This window comes from Typopeltis vanoorti, chromosome 22 (assembly GCF_054136105.1).
Source record: "Typopeltis vanoorti isolate ZY-2024b chromosome 22, IOZ_Tvanoo_1.0, whole genome shotgun sequence".
NCBI lineage: Eukaryota > Metazoa > Arthropoda > Arachnida > Uropygi > Thelyphonidae > Typopeltis > Typopeltis vanoorti.
This window is the reverse complement of record NC_143570.1, coordinates 30,885,360-30,907,886: the sequence shown is the minus strand read 5'-3', so window position 1 is coordinate 30,907,886 and position 22,527 is coordinate 30,885,360. Positions and strand designations below refer to the sequence as shown.

At 34.6% G+C, this 22,527-nt stretch overlaps 1 protein-coding gene across 2 annotated transcripts in view; it reads left to right on the top strand.

The window, feature by feature from the left end:
* Bet3 (blocked early in transport 3) overlaps window positions 1-22,527 on the top strand; it is a 164,255-nt gene that overhangs the window by 27,849 nt on the left and 113,879 nt on the right. For both annotated transcript variants that reach the window (XM_090412326.1, XM_090412325.1), the window contains exons 2-3: window positions 4,857-4,954; window positions 18,010-18,106. In XM_090412326.1, the coding sequence (XP_090268452.1) occupies window positions 4,857-4,954; window positions 18,010-18,106 (195 nt within the window). The remainder of the gene's footprint in view (window positions 1-4,856; window positions 4,955-18,009; window positions 18,107-22,527) is intronic.

Sequence of the window (22,527 nt, the reverse complement as noted above, 5' to 3'; positions counted from 1 at the left end):
AGTAAATGCAGTGCAAGATAAATTTCACAAAATATAGTTTTTTTATGTATTATTTATATAGATTTTAATTAGATTTTCATAATATTTTTATTCTTATACAGTGAAAGCAATATTTTATTGACTGGTGTGTTTCCCAATTTTTGTGTCGTCTTAAGAAGTTATAAATATTCTTTCTTACTTTGATACTGCAGATTCTGTTGATGGAATATTAATATTTACAAAACTGGAATAGTGTGGTTTAGGGAGAAAGGGAACTATATTTAAGAATATTTATTCTGCAAACCGTTCGTTATTTTTCTGCGCACCTAGACACCCATCCAGATCTGATATATATATATATATATATATATATTTATACTGTATATACACACATTTTATCTGAACTAATTCAGAAGATGAGGTGTTTCAGTTATTGAATGCACGTGTGTTGTGAAATGACTCCACTTTTCCTGCATAGGATTGATATGTTGTATGCTGTTATCGTTTACAGAGATCATAGGTGCACTTTTGAGTAATTATATTAAAGAAAATTATAATAAAATTACATAAATGCTATCATAATGATGTAAATCAGCATAAGCTAAATTGCCATCTGCAGCTGCAATACTTTACCTTCTCCTCTAATGCTAGTATTTTCAGATGACAAAATTCATCTCTCACCTAAAAAAACAATTGCAAACAGCTATACCCATTGTGAGCAGTGAATCCACAGCTCATTGGTGGGAGAAAGTATCTATCTAATTGGTTGTTAATGGTGTATTTCTGATTACAGTTTATTTTTGAACAGTTCACAAGAGAAGTAATTAATTACGTATTTCACTTTGGGGGCATGAATCTATGTATTTTTTTTCAGTAAAGAAGACTAAATATAAAATTTAAAATTTTTCAATGTCATAAAATAGTAGTACAGTAAACTCTCGATTTAACGGACTATTAGGGGCTAAGGGTTGTCTGTAAAATCAAAAGTCTGTTAAATCGCGAATCTTAGGAATAGTATTGAAAATAAAGCACTTTCAGTGGTACAGTATTAATATATTTTAATGAGAACATTTTTATGTAAATACCATTTTACTGAGGATTGGGCTTGAAAAAAGTAACAAAGTTTCAGTTGCTTTCCACTTTTATACTGTTTCTTAATAATTAACGATTGAAATTGCCGAAAATGTTCATAATAAGCAATCCCTCTGGATCTGAAGATGCGCCTATGAACGAGATGATGCCGTCCATGTGTTCTCTACCACCAATAGTTTTGGACCAGCTGGAACTGCTTCTTCTTCCTCATTGTCAATCTCCTGATTCTCCTGTAGAACATCTTCAGCAATCTTTTCCTGGCTGAGAATTTGGTAGCCTGTGTTGTCCTCGTCGATGTTTAGCCATTGTTCAATGTCTTCTCATTGACATTATCACCAGCTTGCAGTAAGGTTTCACCGAAATCAGAGGTTTCAAAACCTCTGAAATCATATTCTGGTTCACTCTTATTCAGTAACTTGGTCCAGCCATTAGCCAATATTGTAGTCTTTATCTCCTTCCAAGCGGCAGCAAAATTTTGAAGTGTCCTGGCTCCTCTTGTATCTTCTTTGGGGTCACGCGTGCGAACTATTATGAGTACGCACAAAATATCACGAAATATATGCGAATGTATCCAAAGACACAATTTATAAACACTGCCGATTAACCATCGTATTATTATTTTTTTTTATTAATTATTTCATTATCTGTATTTATTTCTCAAATTATGTCCATTAAATCCGAAGTCTGTTGAATCGGGGTCTGTTAAATCAAGAGTTTACTGTATTGGAGGAAAAAGTAAAGACTAGTATTGAAACTGCAGATGGCAATATAGCTTATGCCTTTTTACATAATGATGATAGTTTACATAATTTTATTATTGTTTTCTTTAATATAATTACTCCAAAGTGCACCTATGATCTTAAAGTAGCTCTGCAAATGATAGCAGCATATATGATGTCTTTGTATGCAGGAAAAGTGCAGTGATTTTCAAAATACATGTGTATTCAATAACTGAAACACATCACCTTCTGAATTAGTTGAGATAAAAAAATATATCACACCTGGATGGATGTCTAAATGTGCATAAGAAAAATAGTGAACGGTTAGAAGAATAAATATTCTTAAATATTGTGTCCTTTCTCCCTAATTGTTCTTAAATATTTTATTTTCCCTAATAACTATTCTAACTATTAATAGTTAGCATAATTAATAGGAATATGTAAATAGTGAACTATAAATATTAGCCGGAAATAACTATTATCCTTAAATATGGTGCCCTTTCTTCCTAACCATCCTATTCCAGTTTTGTAAAAATTAATATTCCATCTACAGAGCCTGTAGTATCTAAGTAAGAAAGAATATTAATAACTTTGTATGGAATAAAAAATTTCAGAATGCTAAATATAATCAAAATAATAATACATAAAATATTTATTTATTTATTTATTTTTTCATATATGGAAATGACATGACCATGGGATTTCAAATTTTCTCACGATTAATTTTCCCCACAATGAATTGTGTGGACGTGCCTGTAACATACATTTTTAACATGAGTCTTATATTAGTCCAGGTCCCAAAGGAATGGAAAGATGGCAAAATTGTTCCACTTCATAAAGGAAGTGATAAGACTAAGGCTTCAAATTATAGGCTAATCTAATTGTTTAGAGTTGCGGTCAAGGTGTTGGAGAAGCTAGTGAGGACAAGGATTCAGAACTGAGTGGACAGCAGTAGAATTCTCTTTAATGGATAGCATGGATTTGCTAAAAGAAGATTGTGTTTTAGCAATCTGCTTACTTACTATGAATACATTGGACAAGGGAATGCATATACAGTAGTATATTTAGATTTTGCAAAGGCTTTCGATAGATTACCACATGACAAACTAGTAGTTAAATTGGAACAGATGGGGTGGATAGTAGATTAGTGCATTGGATTGGCTGCCTGATAGGTATCAACAGGTTGTGTATAGGGGAGTGATATTCCAGAAGAGGAAAGTCACTAGTGGCATGTCCCAGGGCTCTTGTTGTTGTTTAATTTGCATGTGAATGACATTGGGAAAGGCTTAAATGGTGATATACAGTTGCTTGCAAATGATGCAAAGTTGGTGCGAGTTATGAGAAGTAGAGCAGTTGTTGTAGTAGTTTTGCAAGAGGACATAAATAGACTGTCTGAATGGGCAAGTGTGTGGGATATCAGTTTATTTTATACAAAGTGTAAGGTTTTGAAATTTGGGAAGCAAAGAATGAGATGCAGAGTATAGGATTGGTGGGAATATTTTGGAGATGAAGGATTTGTGGGTTGTGGTGGATAGAGACTTGAAATTTTGTGGGCATTTTGCTAAACTTGTGAGGATGATACAGCCAATTATGGGAATGATGTGGAGAACATTGACATGTAGAAGTAAGGATGCTTTAATTCCATTGTACAAACTTTGATCAGGCCGCATATGGATTACTGTGCACAGATTTGGTCACCAGGTTTTCAAAAGAATGATGAGATGTTGGAGAGGTTTCAGAGGTGATTGACTAAGTTGGTCTCTGGAGTGTGGAATTTGAGGACAGATTGAGAGAATGTAAATTCCAGAGCCTAGTGGATAGAAGGAAGAGGGGAGACATGATCATGACGTATAAGTTGGTGAGGGATAATTACCGATTAGCATGGATGAGATTTTTTATAGAATATCTGGAGATGGGGGGGCAGAATGAGAGGCCATCTCTGGAAGCTGTATAAGGTGGGCGTGAGCAAGGTGCATAATGAATGAATTTAGGTCGAGGTATGATGAGCTGTGCATGTTAGAGTGGGACCTCCAACGATGAGTCTCTTGACTCCATGTGGGTCTGTTGATGATGATAATAAAAGCAAGCATCTAGAATCAGTTGGCACAGGAATACCAACACTTGACACTTAATGACATTGAAAGTTTATTTTTCACTTGGCTAGACTATAATAAATTTAGTTTAATCCTTTATCCAAGTGTGCGCAAACAAAGTTTGCACCTGAAAGTATCTTCAGGACTGGAGTAAGGTGGTACAACACCGGGCAACTCGTTGCAAAGGTGGAGCAAGATAACATCACTCCTATTTCAGTATCTCCCATAATGCAAAACACATGTGTTGTGTTTTGCATTATGGTAAGGTGGTAGATACTGAGATAGGAGTGATGTTAGCTTGCTCCACCTTTGCAACGAGTTTCCCGGTGTTGTACCACCTTACCCCAGTCCTGAAGATACTTTCAGGCACAAACTTTGTTTGCTCACACTTGGATAAAGGATTAAACTAAATTTATTATAAACTTAACACTTAAGGAATTGCAAAACGTTATCTGGTTAGTCTGAACCAATTTTTGCTCTACTTGCCTCGATGTCGGAAAGGCTATGGTAGTGACATCCGCATGATTTAACAGATCTATTGTGTTAGTTGTGGTGGCAGGAGTGGGAGGTTCTTTGCACTTGTTATTTTCTCTGATACTACCAGAGCAATATCTGAGTGTCGCAATCTGCTTAAACATGGTTGCTGACCAGGGACATCCTTTTGTATCCAGTTTATCCATTCATTAATAGTTCTGGTAGTAGTAGTAGCAGTATAGATTGTTTGAAAATGGCTCAAATACGTGTTTACTCCATTTATATATTCACTTATTATATACTTAATCTCAGATTGTGATATATTTGATCATCTATTGATTGAAATGGGTGTTATAGCATTGGATAGGTGTACATAATAAACTAATAGGTGTACATAATAAACTAGTCAGTGAATATGATTAAACATGCAGTATTTTAAGTGTTTTAATGTTCATGGTATCTAATTTATTTTATTGTATTTTTCTTTCCTCTAATTAAGAGTTCAGAACTTTTTATGCTAACATACGGTGCACTGGTATCTCAGATTTTGAAGGATTATGAAAATGATGAAGAGGTGAATAAACAGCTCGACAGGGTGTAAGTTGTAGCTTAAAAAATTAGTTTTGATATAGCAATGTAAGGAATATATTTATAAGTGATAATAAGATTAAGTTTCTTTAATTTTTTTTAAGAACAGAAACGATCAAAACATTCAGCATAGATGGAAATTTGGACAGCATTTTGGTATTTTATAGCTAACAGAAATTAGCAATTCCATGTGCAATTTGGTGGTGCACCCCTTTCATTTTGGAAATTACAGTATCAGTGTCAAGCTGAAACTATGGTGTTCTTGAGCTAAAATATAGAGAAAAATTACAAACGGTATAATTTGTGGCTGGCTTTAAAGAGAATGCAGATAGGACATGCTAGGAATATGTTATCCAGTATTTTTCCATTAAAAAAAATCACTTAGAATAAGAACTATTTTTTTTTTATTTTCTCAACTAGTTTCATGAAATTCTTTTGTTTCACTTCGTCAGAACAATTACATGAATAAACTAAAAAAAAACAAAAAAAAAAACAGAAAAGAAATAATAACAGTTAACAACTCTAGTGAAAATATTTGTGCATGATTAGACAGTGGAAAGCACTCATTCGCTATTATGCCGACTGGTTCATGGGTTGCTGTATACTACTGGTAGATATGAGTGTGTCGTGAATTAATGAAGACTAAACTTGATGTAAAATTATACCTTGTTTTTTATTGCACTGTAGAGGATGTTTCATCATGTTTTCAGGATCTGCAATGTCAGTTGTAGTTTACACTACATAGAACAGACAGGCAGATCAGGAGAATACTCTTTCAAAGACATTGAGAACAAAAGAAGACACAAATTAGTACAAATGGAAGTATGTACAACAGGAATAAAGCATCAAGTAGCATGGTGTTGGATTCTGATTAAGGAGAAATTTAAATTATTAATATTCCTTACAGAATCCAACTTAATCCACCATACCAAAGGCTATACTTGTAAAAAGTATTTGATATTAATCCCATGATTGTAAATTGTTATTCATGTAATTGCCTTGAGTTTATTTATTAAATTTTATTAATTAATCTAAAATGTGTGTTAGCAATGATAGGACCTTGTATTGAAATATTATTCTGTTTATTTTGATTATTCCTAATTTAATATTATGAGGAATTGTATATATAAGCTTAACATGCCTTATGTGAATTATAATATTTTGATTTTTTATTTATCACTACCAGTATGTAAAGGTATAATGTTATACAATATTTCTGTTTTTATTTTATTTTGTTTGTTACTATGGAGACAGGTTAGAAATAGCTAGCGCGTACATGGATCGCGAGATATGGTATTCAACTGCAGAGAAGGAATTGAGATAAGAGAGCGTGAGAAACAATTTTGGGTGGGAAAAAGAAGGGAGGTATATAAGCTGAGAGCAGAGAAAACCGGGGCTCTTCTCCTTTTCAGTACCGACTATTCTGGGACACGAGAGCATTGGGGATAGCACAGACAGACGAGGAGAACACAGAGAGGCAGCAAAGTGAATGCAAAGGATTGCTGTGTCTAGAATTTTAGCGCTGTAATTGGACTATTTAAGGACCGGGAAAGTAATAGGCAACTGAGAATAATCCTAGAAGTTAAAGAATTACTACGTGTTCTATTGGTTATATGGAACTTTAACAGACAGCTGAATTGGTCGAATAGTGTTAAAGAAGGAATGAGCATTTTCCTTTATCCAAGTACGTCTATACACATGAAGTGCGACCATTAATAGTTCAGTTATCATTGAGAAGATTTATTCTAAATAGTGTTGCCATAGTGTGCTAAGTAAATATAGTTATAAAGTGTGCCCATAATGAAATTGATGAGCAAAGGATTTATCCGGTAAGAACTGTCCAATTTTATGTTACTTCAATGCAGAGATATATGTGTAATTCCTCCTGTTATTCCCCACATTAACCATAATGTTTTTTGCTGAAATCAGCCGGAGTATGAAGTATGAAAATGTATACTCATGAAGCAGTTGTTGCCACCATTAATGTATTGAGACTTTACTGACAGTGTGATAATAGTAAAATTTGTTACTAAGAGATTTTGTGATATTGAACTCTATTAAAAGTTGTTTTAATATTGTGAAAGCTATAAGTCTGATAGCAGAATGCCCATAGACTGAATCTATAAAATGTTGTGACCAGTTAAGATAAGACATTTATATTATCTTGTTCTCAGAATTGAGTTTATATGTATAGTATATAACCCAGAATTAAATGTTTTGTTTTGATGATTTTAAAATTGTGTTTGCCTGAATCTCTTTTACTGCACTGTCCATGAAATTATCGGACCTAGCGGGAGCTTCAAACATAAGAGATAAACTTGGTCTACTTAAGAATTTTAGTGCTTTAGAAGTTTAGAATAATATTGATATAAAATTAGTTGATGGTTGGTGTCACTACATTTCATTAGACTAATCTAGATATAGAGTGGTGCAGTCTAAAAATATAAATTTCTCTGTATTTAAATTAGTAATCAACCAGCTACTTATTACTTGTTTAAGAACAGAGTTAAAACAAGTTGGCGGATCAAAAACAAGGAAGTATGATCCAACAATGGGAACAAATAAAAGTGCTCCATGTTTTTTCTCAGGAATGTTGAAAGAATCAGCTGAAATGCATCATCTATAATGCAATAAAAAACAAGGAATGATTTTACATCAAATTTGGTCTTTATCAATTCATCACTACACTCTCATATCTACCAGTAGTATACAGAAATCCATGAAACAGCTTGATAGTGCATGCACACTTTCTATTGTTTAATCATGTTCAAATACAGGGTGATCAAAATTAAAGTATTCCTGTTTAAGGCCTTGTGGAGCATCACCCCAATGATCCAAATGCTGTGTAACTTTGCAGAAATACATTGTGCATCAAGTGGAAGTGATATCTGAGAAGCAAAAAAAAGTAGTTCTGTGGGCATTGTATGATGCACCAAATGTGATGTAATTTTTCTGTGTATAAGGAGAAAAGCAATAAGCATAAATAACATTTTTATTCACTTCCATTATGTGTTCATGGGGTGTACTGTTCAATGTGCTGCTCTTCCCTTTGCCACAAACTGTATCCTCTGCACAATGTGTTCGACAGCAGAACACAGCTGGTCAGGACCGATGTTGCACACATTCTGCATTATTGTCTTTCAGGGGTAGCAAGTTATCAGGATGATCTCAATAAACCCTGTCTTTGAGAAATCTTCAGAACCAGAAGTCACAGGGGGTCAGATCAGGTGAACGAAGTGGCCATTCAGTTTCAAAACGCATGGCTGATCATTCTGCCTTCCATGAAATGTTCTTGAAGATTCTCCTATATGGATCAACTGATGTATGGAGGGGGGGCCCCCATCCTGCATGAAAATGACTGAATCCATTCACAGGCTCTGCTGTAGCTGTGGCACAACAAAATTGTTTATCATATCACAATATCTCTCAGCAATAACTGAGCAGGTCACAGAACCTGACTGGTGAATATCCTCAAAGAAGAATGGTCCAGTGATGAAGTTGTAAACCCACACCAGACAGTAACTTTGGGCGAATGCAAAGGAATTTGTTGGATTGCCTCATTTCTTCACAAAATCACCCACTACCATCTAGCATCCAACTCCACTCGAGCAAGAAATGTCAGTTGACTTTCAAAGTCCTGCAGGCACAACTCCTGTGTGAGGGTTATCTTGAGTGGATAGAAATGCAGAATTTTCCAGACACTTGTGTAAGCCACATCCGTGTGTCTTGATACAGCATGTGTACTGCAGAAACCAATGCTGTTATTCATGACCTGCTCCATAACGGCAGTAGCAACTTCATACATGGGTTGTGATTTGATTGGTTTGCGACCTCTGTCAGGTGTAACTCCCAACAATTACGTTTCTTCAAAATAACTAATCATTCACTGTATAGTACGTGGAAATAGTGGACCTCGTTGACATTTGTTCAGGTGATGAAATTTGCTTAGTGCAGTAACAGCATCACAATTGTGTAGGTAGTACAGCTTCACAAGCAAACATGTTGGGGCAAGGTTAGTACCATGACTGTGGGCGGTATTAACAACTAGAATGAAGGGGAAAATCCCATGTCCATCTTTTTAAACCCTCCAGGCACCTACAGAGTTGCATGATATGCAAATTATACGCATTTTTTTGAACAACTTTTATTTTTCTCGGTGTGTTTAGTTATCGCTTCTGCATGACGTACAATGTATTCCTGCGAAGTTTCACAGCATTTGGATCACTGGATGATGTTCCACAAGGCATTAAATAGGGATACTTGAATTTTAATCACCTTGTATTTTCACTAGAGTAAACTGTTATTACTTGTTCTCTAATTTTTTAGTTTATTCCAGAGGTTGAAATAAATATATGTAGAACAAATCCTTTTTGATCCTCAGACAATTATTCTAGATTGCAACAATGTATATTTTTGTAAATATATTTCTAGCCCACTGAAATAATTGATGTTTTGGTTATAGGCTATCTATCTTTGAGAATTTAATCCAGAGGAGCAAAATTTTTTTCGCTCCTCTGGATTACGAGACTTGCTAACTCACCTTTAGTTGAAAGAGATCAGATAAAGGTTCCTCACGTCATAGACGGGAATTGATCCCAGGTCGTTTTGACCAAAGGGCTTCATCTATGCTGAATGAGCCACAGAGGCTCAAGCTTCTATGACAGTGCTATATATGATTAAGTTTACATTATTATTAATCTTATATCAACAATTTTCCTCCAAATTGGTCTGTTACTTTGTCCTCCAGTGCTGTCAAATCTAACATTTTATTCTTCTTAGGCACTTCTGTCTAAATCACCCACCTAGATCTTTATCTTTCTCCTAGTATTTTTCTTGCCATCAAACACCTATTTTGCTAACCTTTCTTCTCTCATTCTGTTTAAGTGACCATATTACCTTAGATTAACTCTGCTCGCACATTCTTGAATGCAAATGTTTCTTCCTAATGTTGTCATTTTTAATGATTCTGGCATTGACGTCATCTATTCTGGCCACTCAATTTTCTCAGAACTCTCATATCTGTGATCTCTAATCTTTGATCAAGTGTTTTATTTTTAACCAGCTCTCATATCCATAACATAAAACTGTTTTAAATGCTATCTTATATCCTTTTCATTTAGTGTTTTTGGTCAATTTCTCTCTTATGCCACATAAATTTATTCAACTGGTTCCTTACCATATCAGTTTTTCTTATTCTGTTATCTCTTTCCAAACTTAATTTGCCATCATCACTAAAACTGTGGTGAAATAGCTGAAGTATTTAATTTGCTTTATAGGTTGTCCATTGAGAACGCACCTGAAGTTTTCTATGTTTCTGCCTATTTTCAAATTTGTTACAGCTTTAATTCAGTTTACTTAGAGAATCCTGGAGACTTGCATTGAATATGTTTAAGAATAAAATATCATCTGCATAAAGCTCAGTATGACATCTTTTATTCTAATATTAGGTTTAATGATACTTTCTTTCATAATGTTGGAAGTTTCTCCAATTGGTTATACTATAAAGTAAAGATGCCAAGAAATTATATTCTAGGTTTAATCCTTTATCCAAGTGTAAGCAATCAAAGTTTGTGCTTGAAGTAATTTCAGGACTGGGCAACTCATATACAGAAGCTAATGACTTCACATCACTTGCCTTAGTATCCCATAATGCAAAGCACATATCTTTACAGACAAGTTTAATGATATTCATTATGGGATGGGTCACTACCCAGACTGGTTTCACTATATAATTGAACTAAAGTCTCCGAGAACTCAGGCAATTCTCCAGATCACTCTATGCTCAGCAGGTGCGAGCGACCAAGAGGATAATTTTACTCAGCATTAGTTCCATGCAGTGACAGGCCTACCCTGCCACAGAGAGGAACCCTTAGTAGAGGCTCTGCCCAATGACAGGTTCACCTCCACCACCAAGCAAATCCATAATCTCACAGTGGTCCTACTCAGACAGGCAAAAACCTGTCCCCAAGTAGAGCCACTCATATCGTAGGGAAAGGAGCCCCTTCTACACAACGGCACATCAGTGGGAGCCAGACCCAGAAGTGATATCAAGGTTGAAGTAATGCAGAAGTCATATTTCCATATACGAGTAGCCAAAAGGTGTCACACCTTATTATTAAAATACTCTGGATTAGAGATAGATGTTGGAAGATTCTCCACTTGGTAATACTATAAATTAAAGATGCCAAGAAATTATATTCTTGGTTTAATCCTTTATCCAAGTATAAGCAAACAAAGTTTGTGTCTGAAGTAATTTTAGGACTGGGCAACTCGTATATAGAAGCTAATAACTTCACATCACTTCAGGTGCAACTTTGTTTGCTTACACTTGGATAAAGGATTAAACCAAGAATATAATTTCTTGGCATCTTTAATTTATTCTTCCATAATACATTCCATATAGATGATGAATAAGCATGGAGGTAATGTGCATCCCTCATAATAATGTGTAATGCTATAAACAACACCGAAAGGGGAAAAAATGAATTTATTAAACTTCCTAATATTTTGCTGGAGTACAGTTATAACTGTGACAGGCATACAGCACTGAACTAAATAATTATGGAAAACAATTCAAATTGTAACTGAAAATAGAACTAATGTCCTTAGATGGCCCCATATATGGGCTTGATAAACATAAAATTAATTTCGAGAAGTCAGGTCTCAAACTGATAGTCTCCCAGATCTTTGGTAAATTAATGCAACCATACTTACTTAGGTTGGGATTGTGCCTCATAGTGGATGCTGATTCTAAAAATAGTCTCTTAGACCTATAACGACTTCTATGTAATATAGATGTTTTCTTCTATCTAATCCTATATGAAGGAATATTCAGAGCATGATCTGCCAATCCCAACTTGCCATATAAATGATTGAGGATGTAATTTTTGTGTTCTTCAAGGCAGATATTAACTGATCTCCTGGTCTGTCCAAAGTATGCTAAACATCAGGCACAAGAAAGTTTACACTCCAGAATGTTCAAAAGAATGCAGTTGATCTTGAGGAAAATGGAGGAAGGTAGCTAGCTGAATGAAAGATTCGAAAGTGGTATGGAGATCATATTTGCAGAGAACTTTGGCTATTTTTATAAACACACTTTTAACATATGGGATAGTTTAACCGTGATCCTGTGTGTTTGGTGTAGGGGAATGCAGGGTGCAAGCATTATTTTATCAGTTTTAAATGGTCTGTAGCAAAATTTGCTAAAAAGGTGTTGCAAAGGTCCTTGAAATCAGTGAGTAAATCTTTTGAGAATACTTTGCTGTTAGGAAGGATGGGTGTGATTGTTTATGTAAATACCTTCCTGTTTGTTTCAGTAATGTATACTGTGAGTTGGCATATCGAAAAGAATTATAAAACAGGAGTCACGTAAAAAACTCTATTAGCATAGAAATTTTGCTTAGGTATCATAGGCATAGACAGTACAAGATCACAGAATTGCAATTAGATATTAACAGACAATTCTAAAAAGAAGTAGCTAATGTAAGATAACTATAAAAGGTCAATAATTTCCTAACTTATTATTATTATTTTTTAATTATATATATTTATATAATTTTTTATAATAGCTGATTTAAAAAGTACAATCTCCCACAAAGGGGATCCATGTAAACTATTAGATCTGTTTAAGTTAGGACAGTGAAGTAAAGTTCTCCACATTTCTTTATAAAGCTGTTCTGTTAATGTAACAATTTTTACAAAGAACTCATTTCTTGTTCCAGTTAACTCTGTTTTTAGCGTCGATAGCATGTTCCATAAGTCTAGACTCTACAGGCTCATGGTATTTAATATAAGACTTATGTTTTTCTAGGTTATCTTGTCCAAAATAAGATAACCTACAAGAGCAAGGAATCTGGTAGATGGCTGGATAATTGAGAGGTGGAAGTTTGTCCTTAGGAGAAGCGAGAAAGGTGGAGATATTTCTGATGGGGCAAAAGGCAACAGAAATATTTAGTGGTTTTTAAAACTTTTGCAATGTGTTCAGGACATATACTGGTTATTACTAACATAATGCTCCAACATAAATGTTGTAATAGGTTTCACGGTATAATAAGAACACAGATGGTTAAGAAAATAACTATTTATTAACTTAAAAGCTAATATTTCGCTGGTATTATATCCAGCATCTTCAGAGCACACAACACAAAGTTTGTTACAAAGGCAAGACAACCACAATCCGGTGTAACAGTGGGGCTAGTAAAAGTGATTACGGCGTGCAACACAAGACTAAAGTCCTAATATGGCACCATCTAGGTTAAAAAAAAAAAAAAAAAAAATCAAAGTTTTGAAATAGTAGTCCAAATGATAGTCTTAAAAAGTTTGAAAAGTATAAATTAAAAAATAAAAGTAATAAATATTAATTTGGTCTTAGGATGACTGTCTCCGAAATCTTTGGTAGATTTATACAGCCATACTTGTTAAGGTTTGGATTATGTTTTAAGGCTTCTGTTGATTCCAGGAATAACCTCTCTGACTTGTAGAAGCTTCTGTGCATTACTTTTGTTTCTTTCCAATTGATCCTGTGTGCAGGGGTATCCAAAGCATGGTCTGCCAGACCCGACTTACCATAGCGAAAGTGTCGGATATATTTTTTGTGTTCACTGAGGCGGATGTCCACATTTCTTCCTGTCTGTCCATAGTAGGCTTGATGGCAAGAACAGGGCACTTCATAGACACCTGGATGTGATAAAGGAGTGTATTTGTCCTTAGGTGAACGGATGAGAGTTGCTAATTTTATATAAGGTTTAAATACTGTGCATAGTTGGTGTTTGTTAAGCACTAGAGATATCTTTTCAGATGTGCCTTTAATGTATGGAATGGTAATGGTTTTGTTGTATTCTTCTGTGGTAGATGGAGGAGATTTATGGGTAGCATTTAGTATGTTATCTATGTAAGAAATTTTAAAGCAAATAAAAGTTGAGCAGCTCTCAGATTTTAACTATAGACTAAAATACACAAACATTATTCAACGAAAAATGAAAGAGTTTGAGTACAGGAACCAAACCTTAGAGATTCAGTGGCAAATCTTGAAGAAAACATTGACTGATTCAGCCAAAGAAGCATGTGGTGGGTTGTCCGCAAGGATAGAAAAATCAGAACTCCATGGTGGACACAAGAAGTTAAAGAAGCAGTGAAAGAAAAGAAGAATCATATCAAAAGTTCCTGGCAAATAAGTCAGCTTGTGCTCTTAGAGAATACAGAGACAAATGTAAGAAAGCTAAACACTGTGTAAAATTAGCTAAACAAAAGTGATGGGAAGACTTTGGTACAGAGGCATACTATTGAGGGGCAGAGGGTGAAAGTGCACCCCGGGCAGCACTTTGAACTTTTGCAGTTAATTTTAAATACAGTCTCAAGAACTCATTTCCAAATATTGTAATACTATTGCAAATTTTCCTCACAATTGCTGTAGGTGTTGCTAGTTATGAGAGGAGTTTTTATAAATGAAATAGATTAAGAATTACCTACATTATTATGAAATAGACTTTACCAATATCATCGACCATTTTGCTATAGAAAAGTAAGAAAAATAACATTTTAGAATATTGAAATTAAAGTTTTATTTAAAAAATAAACATAGTGTTTTAATTTATTTCATTATAGTTGTTTTGACTTTTTATGGTATTTTTGGTGTGTATTGAGAGGGGCGGCAAACTCAGGGACTGCCCCGGGCGGCAAAAGCTTTAGCTACACCACTGCTTTTGGTAAGAACATGGAAAATAAATATCAAGAAGGTGGCAAGATATTCCGGAAGCTGTTGAAAAAGCTCAGAAATGGAGGAAAGAGTACTGTAAAAGACTGCTGAATTAGAGATGATAAAGATGATAAGAAAACAGGAGAAAAAGATATCCTTGATGTATGGAGTAATTACTTCAAAAAATTGCTAAACGAAATAATCAGTGACAGCACAGTGGTAAAAACATTCAACAGGCATGAAACCAGGAATACACATCTGTGCTTGAAGTATAAAAAGCCATCAAAAGTCTGAAATTTGGAAAGGCAGCTGGAGTAGATGATATTCCACCAGAAATGCTCAAGTAGGGAGGTATAAAAGTCTTACACTGGCTGCACTGCATAGTTTAGAAGGGCTGGTCTGAGTGACGAATTCCAGATGATTGGAGTAGAGCACTCGTAATAATCATATATAAAAGGGAAATAAAACTGAATGTGAGAATTACAGAGGTATTTCCCTATTAAGTGTTCCTGGTAAGATTTATGCAAGTATACTTGAGAAACGGTTGAGAAGGAAAGTTTGGTGAAGAAAAAACTGGATTCAGGCCAGATAGATGCTGTCATGATCAGATTTTCACTTTACGACAGATAGTTGAGAAATCATGGGAATATAATGAAGATCTGTATTTAAGTTTTGTATATCTGGAAAAGGCATATGACAAGGTGCCATGAGAAAAGCTATTCAAAACTAGTTATATGGTGTCAATGGGGTGCTTTATCAACCAATACTTAATCTTTATTTGAGTTGTAAGTCAGCAGTTAAAATTGAAGGAAGTACAGGAAGATGGTTTAATGTTAAATCTGGTGTACATTATCCCCTCTGTTATTTAATATCTATATGGGTCACGTTATGAAGGAAAGTTGTATTAAACCTGATATCAAAATCGGAGATGTTAATATCAGCTCTTTACTTTATACTGATGATGCTATACTTCTAAATAAATCCAGTACAAGTCTGCAAGATTCCCTGACTAAATTGAATAACTATTGTAATAGATTTGGTATGAATGTCAGCAATAACAAGACAATGAAAATAGGCAGAAGCATTGAAAATATTAACTGCATTGTGAATGGAGAATCTATAGAACAAGTAAAACGTTTCAGCTACTTAAGCATGATTTTTAGCGAAGAAGATAAATATGGAAATAGACAACAGAATCTATAAAGCTTGTATGGTAGGAAGTCAACTGAATAAATTTATATAGAATAAAAGAGAAATTAGTTAAAACACTAAATTAGCTGTGTACAAGACAGTGTTCAAACCAATTTTAATTTATGAATCTGAGAGCTGGGCTAGAAATAAAACACTTGACCAAAGATTACACAGATATGAAAGTCCTGAGAGAGATTAGGGAACATGAAGAGATGGCATCAGTGGTATTAAGAACGAGGATGTTAGAAAAGAACATGACATTGTTAGCATCCAGGAATGTGTTAGTAGAAGTAATCTCAGGTGGTATGGTCACTCAGCTGCTTGAAAAAAAAAATTCAGTAACTTGAATTGCAGATATACTAAATGTTGGTTTGTATTAAGTTATTGCTATAGCATTGTTAATATTCAGAAATATCTGAGTCATTTTGTTTATTTAAGAAATAGAAAAGAAGAAAACCTTTGTGCTATGCTTTTTAGTGCTTCAACTTAATGTAGTACATATTGTATTTTCAATGGGAAAAGACCACATTGCCTTTCAGGAATGCAAACTGACTGCAGCTTATGACCTAATATCCAATCCTCACCTTCATGTGGTGTGCTCCATTAGTAGGTATGTACTGAGTACTGAACTAAGAAGGATGGGCTGGCTTAGGACTTAGTCAACCAAATTGCACTTTTTATTGGCTTAAACCATATATGCATATGATGGTACAACATCATGAGATTTCAAGCCGACTGGGTGTCACCTGATTGAACAAGGCCCCCACTGTTTTCGTCAAGTAACCAGGTGAACAGGGAAAACGTCAGCTACTGGAACAAGCTCCAACTCATCTAGAAGGAGTATCAATAAAAAGGAAATCGGACTTGCAGAAGAATTGGAAAAGTACCACGTGGACATAATTGTCATTACTGACAAAGAAGACAAAAACAGGTGCGATATTACTAAATAATAGGTATATGATGCTGTTTTCAGACTATAATGATCAAGGAAAGGAAGGAATAGCATTCAACACTGAACTTGATGATACATTTCTTGATTGGAAAGCAGTTTTAAGTGGAGTTATGTGGGCAGACTTCAAATTGGGGAAATGGACAATGAAACTTATTTGTGCCTATGGTCCCACAGAAGGTTCTTCTAAGGAAGAAGTGGAAGAAGTCTCTTCATACCATTCCATAACAGCTGCAGCTTTGTGGGCATGGGGCATTGTCATCTTTGATAGTAACATGGGTCCATTCCATAAAAACTCCACAGTATAGGCAGCACCTGATTATCCAGAATATCAAGGTACTGAGCTCCCACTCCAAACCAGCTGAATGTATCCCACACCATTACTCCACCACCACCAAACTTTACCAAGCTCCAGAGTACCGTTTTCCACTGGTCGGTTGTCCAGTTCACACATTCTTTCACCAGGCCAGAAGAGCCACCTTGTTTGTTGTTGTTGTGATGTTCTGCTCGTGTACTGCTACTCTACTGTGGAAACCCAGTAAATGGAGTTCATTTTGTACACTATTAGTGCTCACCATGTGTTACTGGTGCTCTGGAACTCATCATGGATGGTCTGTGCTGATTGTTGCTGGTTTTTGCATGCCACCCATTTTAACACTCTCCTGTCCCTGTCAGTCAGAGTGACAGCCACCCTGGGTATTTTCCTACACTAGTGATGCTAGAATGTCTCCATTTGTTGATTACATCACCAACCGTTGATTTTGAATGATCCAGTTGAATGGCAATGGCACATATGGATATTCCACCATTGTGACAGCCCACGATGCCACCTTTCGAAGTCACTGAGTTCATGTTTTATTGACATACCACCTGTATTCAAGTGCTATGATGAAATACTGCTTCCTACTATCTATACACAAGTTTTTATGTTATTAACAAACCTGGAATGTTCCATAACTTCAAATACAGGGGTGTCTGGATAATTATTAGTAGATAAGTGTATATTTGATATATATATATATATATTTTTTTTTTTTGTATTTTAGAAAGGTTATTTCTGCCATCAAATTTTGGCTGGAATTAGATTTAGATATTTGATGCATTTTTTTTTTTTTTTCCCCTCACCATCCTAGCATCTAGTTATTCTTACCATTTTCTCTTTATCCAGAAGGATTGAATCCCAGATAAATGATAGAATTTTGATTTTGTGTTTTTTCCATATTTTTTTAGGGGATATAATATTGGTTTACGATTAATAGAAGATTTTTTAGCTCACACTGGATCAGGAAAATGCTATGATTTTAAGGACACTGCAGATAAAATTCAGGTAAAATTTTACTGTACATAATTGAATCAGTACACAACTGAAACAGAGTTCATAATTGAACTGTTTATTTACTGGTCACATTAAAAATATTTCTTTTATAGACATCAGCATTGTAGTGGAGCTGGATTGCACCTGATTTTTATTGTTTTTTTTTTCTTGATCTGAGCATGCTTCATGATGATAAAGAGCGAAAAGAGTGGTTACAGGGATTGAAGGTGAACTAAATCTAATTACACTACACTGCTGGTAAAAATGTACTGATGTATTGATATATTCATTAATGAAATTTTTCTTGAATGGTTGCTACTCTTAATGTATCTGCTTCTTAACAGAAATTTCTTTGCTTGTTTCTTACCATCTTGAGTGTAGATATTGTACCATATATGCACTGCAAATGATTCTAATTTATGAACTCCAAAATATGCAAAAATAGATATCCTACATGTAACAAAAATAATTAACACTGGGTTTATAGGTCGTAATAGTTATTTAATTAAACCTATTGGTTTCACCACATGTGCTAGTGACTTCACCTGGGTTCATTAAAAATGAACAAACAAATATACAATAAACAGTAAATATGAATCATTATATAACTAAAAACTGAATATGTAGGAATCATTACACAAAAATAAAAGTAAAAACAGAAATACGTGGCATGGGTCAGTCATTATTCAGCAGGTGTGCACAATCGTTTGCAGAAAAATTGAAGTCCAACGTGTTGAAAGGTCTAATAAGTCAGTGGTTCTTAACCTTTTAGTAGTTGTGCCCCCCCCCCTAAGTATCCTAAAATATTTTCATGGCCCCTTAGTTTGTAGTAACATAATGATAAACTTATTTAAAAAAAAAATATATAGTGGTTTTACTTTCTGATTATAATGACAAAAATCAGAAAACAGAAATCAACTTTACTTAAATATTACTGTAAAAACCTTAGGAAATTTATTTGATTTAGGAAATCAAATAATGTTCTTTGTTTGCTCATTTTATAATGGGTAAATTTTAAGAAATAACAAATCAGTATTACAGCACTGAAAGTTTCGAAAATTAATTGCACTCAAGTAGCACTTAACAACGTTAAGTTCTATGCATTTAATTCTATGCATTCTATGCATTTGTACTGTATTGTTTAAACTTCAGAGAAACACTTCTATCACACGTCCAGTAGACAGATGCCACGACTTGCAGTGTTGCAAGCAGAGAAAAGTCGACTCGTAGCACCACCACAAAAGAAACTACCGCATTAAACTGCATAATTCAGATTACTAATACAAAACGATACAAGTTTGAAACAAAGTAAAATAAAGAGCAAAAAATAATTATTTTAAGAGATTTCAAAATTTTAAAAACTAGAAATGTTCTATAAATTTTCTGCAGCCCCCTAGAGGGCCACTACCCACTGGTTAAGATCACTGTAACAAGTGACTTCCGAATGTCACATAAAATCATTCCTTGGTTTCTGTTGAGACTGCCTTGTGAGTGGATTGCCATCTTTGCCTTTTTGGTGTTGCTGGTGCTGAAGTTGTCTTCTTTGTAAGATATGGAGCTCTTGTGCCATTCAGTATTGTGGTGAGTGTGGGAGAAATGGAATGCCAGGCCTGAGCTGTCTTCTATGTTATTTCTATTGATGTCTCCAATATGCTCCTTTTGCCTTATTTCTAAACTTCTTGATGTTTGTCCTATCAAACTTCCGTGTTCTTTTTTTGAAATTAGAATGTCTAAGAAAGGTAATTTTCCTTCATTTTCAAGTTCTAAAGTGAATTTGATTTTATGATGGGAGGAGTTAATAGATGAAAGAAAATTGTGTAACTCACCACACTGTTTTCCGTATCATAAATATATCATCTATGTATCTCCACCAAAGTGATGGTTTAGGATTTGTAGATTACAAGTCTTTTCAAAGTTTTCCATGAATAATAAGTTAGCACACGGAGGAGTTAGAGGGCTTCCCATTGCAAAGCCAGATATAATAATTGTTTGTAGATTTTCCCATTCTGTCGGAAAAAATTTGAGTTGAGACAATGTCTAAATAGTTGAGAGATTTCTTGAGGGAACAGATTAACTATAAGTTCGTCCACAGGAATATTTGTAAACAACAATACAATATCCAGACTAGCTAGAATGTCTGTTGATGAGATAGAAATTTCTCCTAGTTTTTCTACAAAGTGTTGTGAATTTTTGATGTAGGCAGTTGTGTATCTGATGTGCTCCTTTATAAGATTAGTCAGATGTTTAGATAACAAATAAGTAGGTGAGCTAATACCATCTATGATATGCCGAAGAGGAATATTGGTCTTGTGTACCTTCAGTGTTCCATATAATTGTGGAGCTAGGGGTGCATAGATTTCAATCTTTTTCTGAGATCTGTAGGCCATGTAGTCATGTTGCCTAAAAGGTTATTGGTTTCTTCACGGTTTGTCCAAGTAGGGTCATAATCTAATGGAGTGTAAGTAGAGGTGTCAGAAAGTAGAATTGAAATTTTGGACATATAATCAGTTGTATTCAAGATGATAGTTGAAATGCCTTTAACAGCCTCGAGTACTATAATATCTTTGTTCTTCTTTAAATTTGAAAGTGCTCTTTTTTTCCTAAGGAACTGATGTTCTTTTTAGGAGGATGAGAAGATAAGAGAAGGATTGCGGTCTTCAATCTAATGTCATTTGCAACTGGTTGAGGTAGAAAATAAAGGGCCTTTTCTATGTTGTAAATAATATCTATTTTAGGGATATACTCTGGTGTGACTGCAAAATTGAACCCTTTCTTTAAAATGCTAGCTTCTGCTGATGTCAAGTTATGATTAGAAACGTTAAATAATACCTTTTTGCAGGGTAGCTCTCAATTCTGAAATCTTCTCTTACAAAGTGTTAAATTAGATATCTTACATATAAGTTGACTGCAATATATGCACTATACTGATAAGTATTAAGATCACATGAATGGAGACTATACACCTGTAGACCGCCTGTAGACAGAAGAAGGAACCAAATTTATTATATCCTTATTAACAAAAGATGGAGGGCGAAAAATGTTAAAGCATTTCCCAGAGCTGATTGTGGCTCTGATCACCAACTCCTCATTGCTGATATGAAAATATGCTTGAAAACAAATAACATATCCACCCAGATAAGACTTCACAGGAATTACTGAGACATATAGCATTAAAGTGGAAAATAAATTTCTAAAACTAGAGAATTACTGATGAAACAACCCCAAGAGAAGAACTTTGGGATAAAACCAAAATAATATTACTGGAAACTGCAAAGTCAATGCTGCCCAAAAAATACAGAATCAACATACCCTGGATGTCAAATGAAACTGTGAAACGAGTCAAGAAAAGATGAGAAATAATATCAAAAGAACTTTCAACGGAAGATGATAGACAGATCTGTAGTGAGTTATCCAAGCTCATCAAAAAACTTTGCATTAAAGATAAAAACAACTTTATCAACAACATATGCAGAGAAATTGATGATCACTTAAATCAAAATCAGAACAAAGACCTATTTAGCAAAATAAGTCTGTTGAATAGAAAATTTAAACCACAGTATTCAATTATAGCTGATGTCAGCAATCGTCTTACTAATCCAATGGACATCCTTAGTAGATGGAAAGACTATTGCTCAAATCTATACAAAGATAATTCAATGTCATTCAACAAAGAAAACACCAGATTTCAACCTCTTCTTTCCCAAAGAAGAGGTCGAAGAAGCTCTAAAAAAAACTCAGAAAAGGGAAAATCCCAGGCCATGACCAAATACGAAGTGAACTTCTCACATCTAGGACCCATAGGAATTGAAATCATCAGAAAAATTTGTAATAAAATCTGGAAGACAGGAGATTGGTATGATGATTGCATAAAATCCATTTTTATCCCAATACACAAAATAGGAAATGCCAATGAATGCAATAATTATAGAACTATAGCCTTGATCTCACATGCAAAAAAATTAAGACAGACTTAAACAATATGTTGAGCAACATAACTTCCTGCATAACAGGCAGATTTTAGAAAAGGACGTGGAACCAGAGATCAAATTTCTAAACTAAGGCACTTGGTTGAAAAGGCTCAAGAATTTATTATTACCTTGTATATGTGCTTCATTGCTTATGCCGAAGCATTTGACCTTGTCAAGTGGGAGGACCTGTGGAAAATACTAAGTAAAATGGGCATCCATGAACATTTGACACACCTTTTAAAACAACTCTATGAGAGGAATCAGGTTGTGGTGAAGATGGATGGAAAAACATCCCAGTGACTCAATACCAAGAAAGGTGTGAGACAAGGATGCCTACTCTCCCCTGATCTATACAATCTTTATGGAGAATACATTATGAGAAAGGCAGTTAATGAATACGATAGTGGTTTCTCAGTTGGTGGTTTAAATTAAAATTAAAAAAGATAAATAACCTTAGGTATGCTG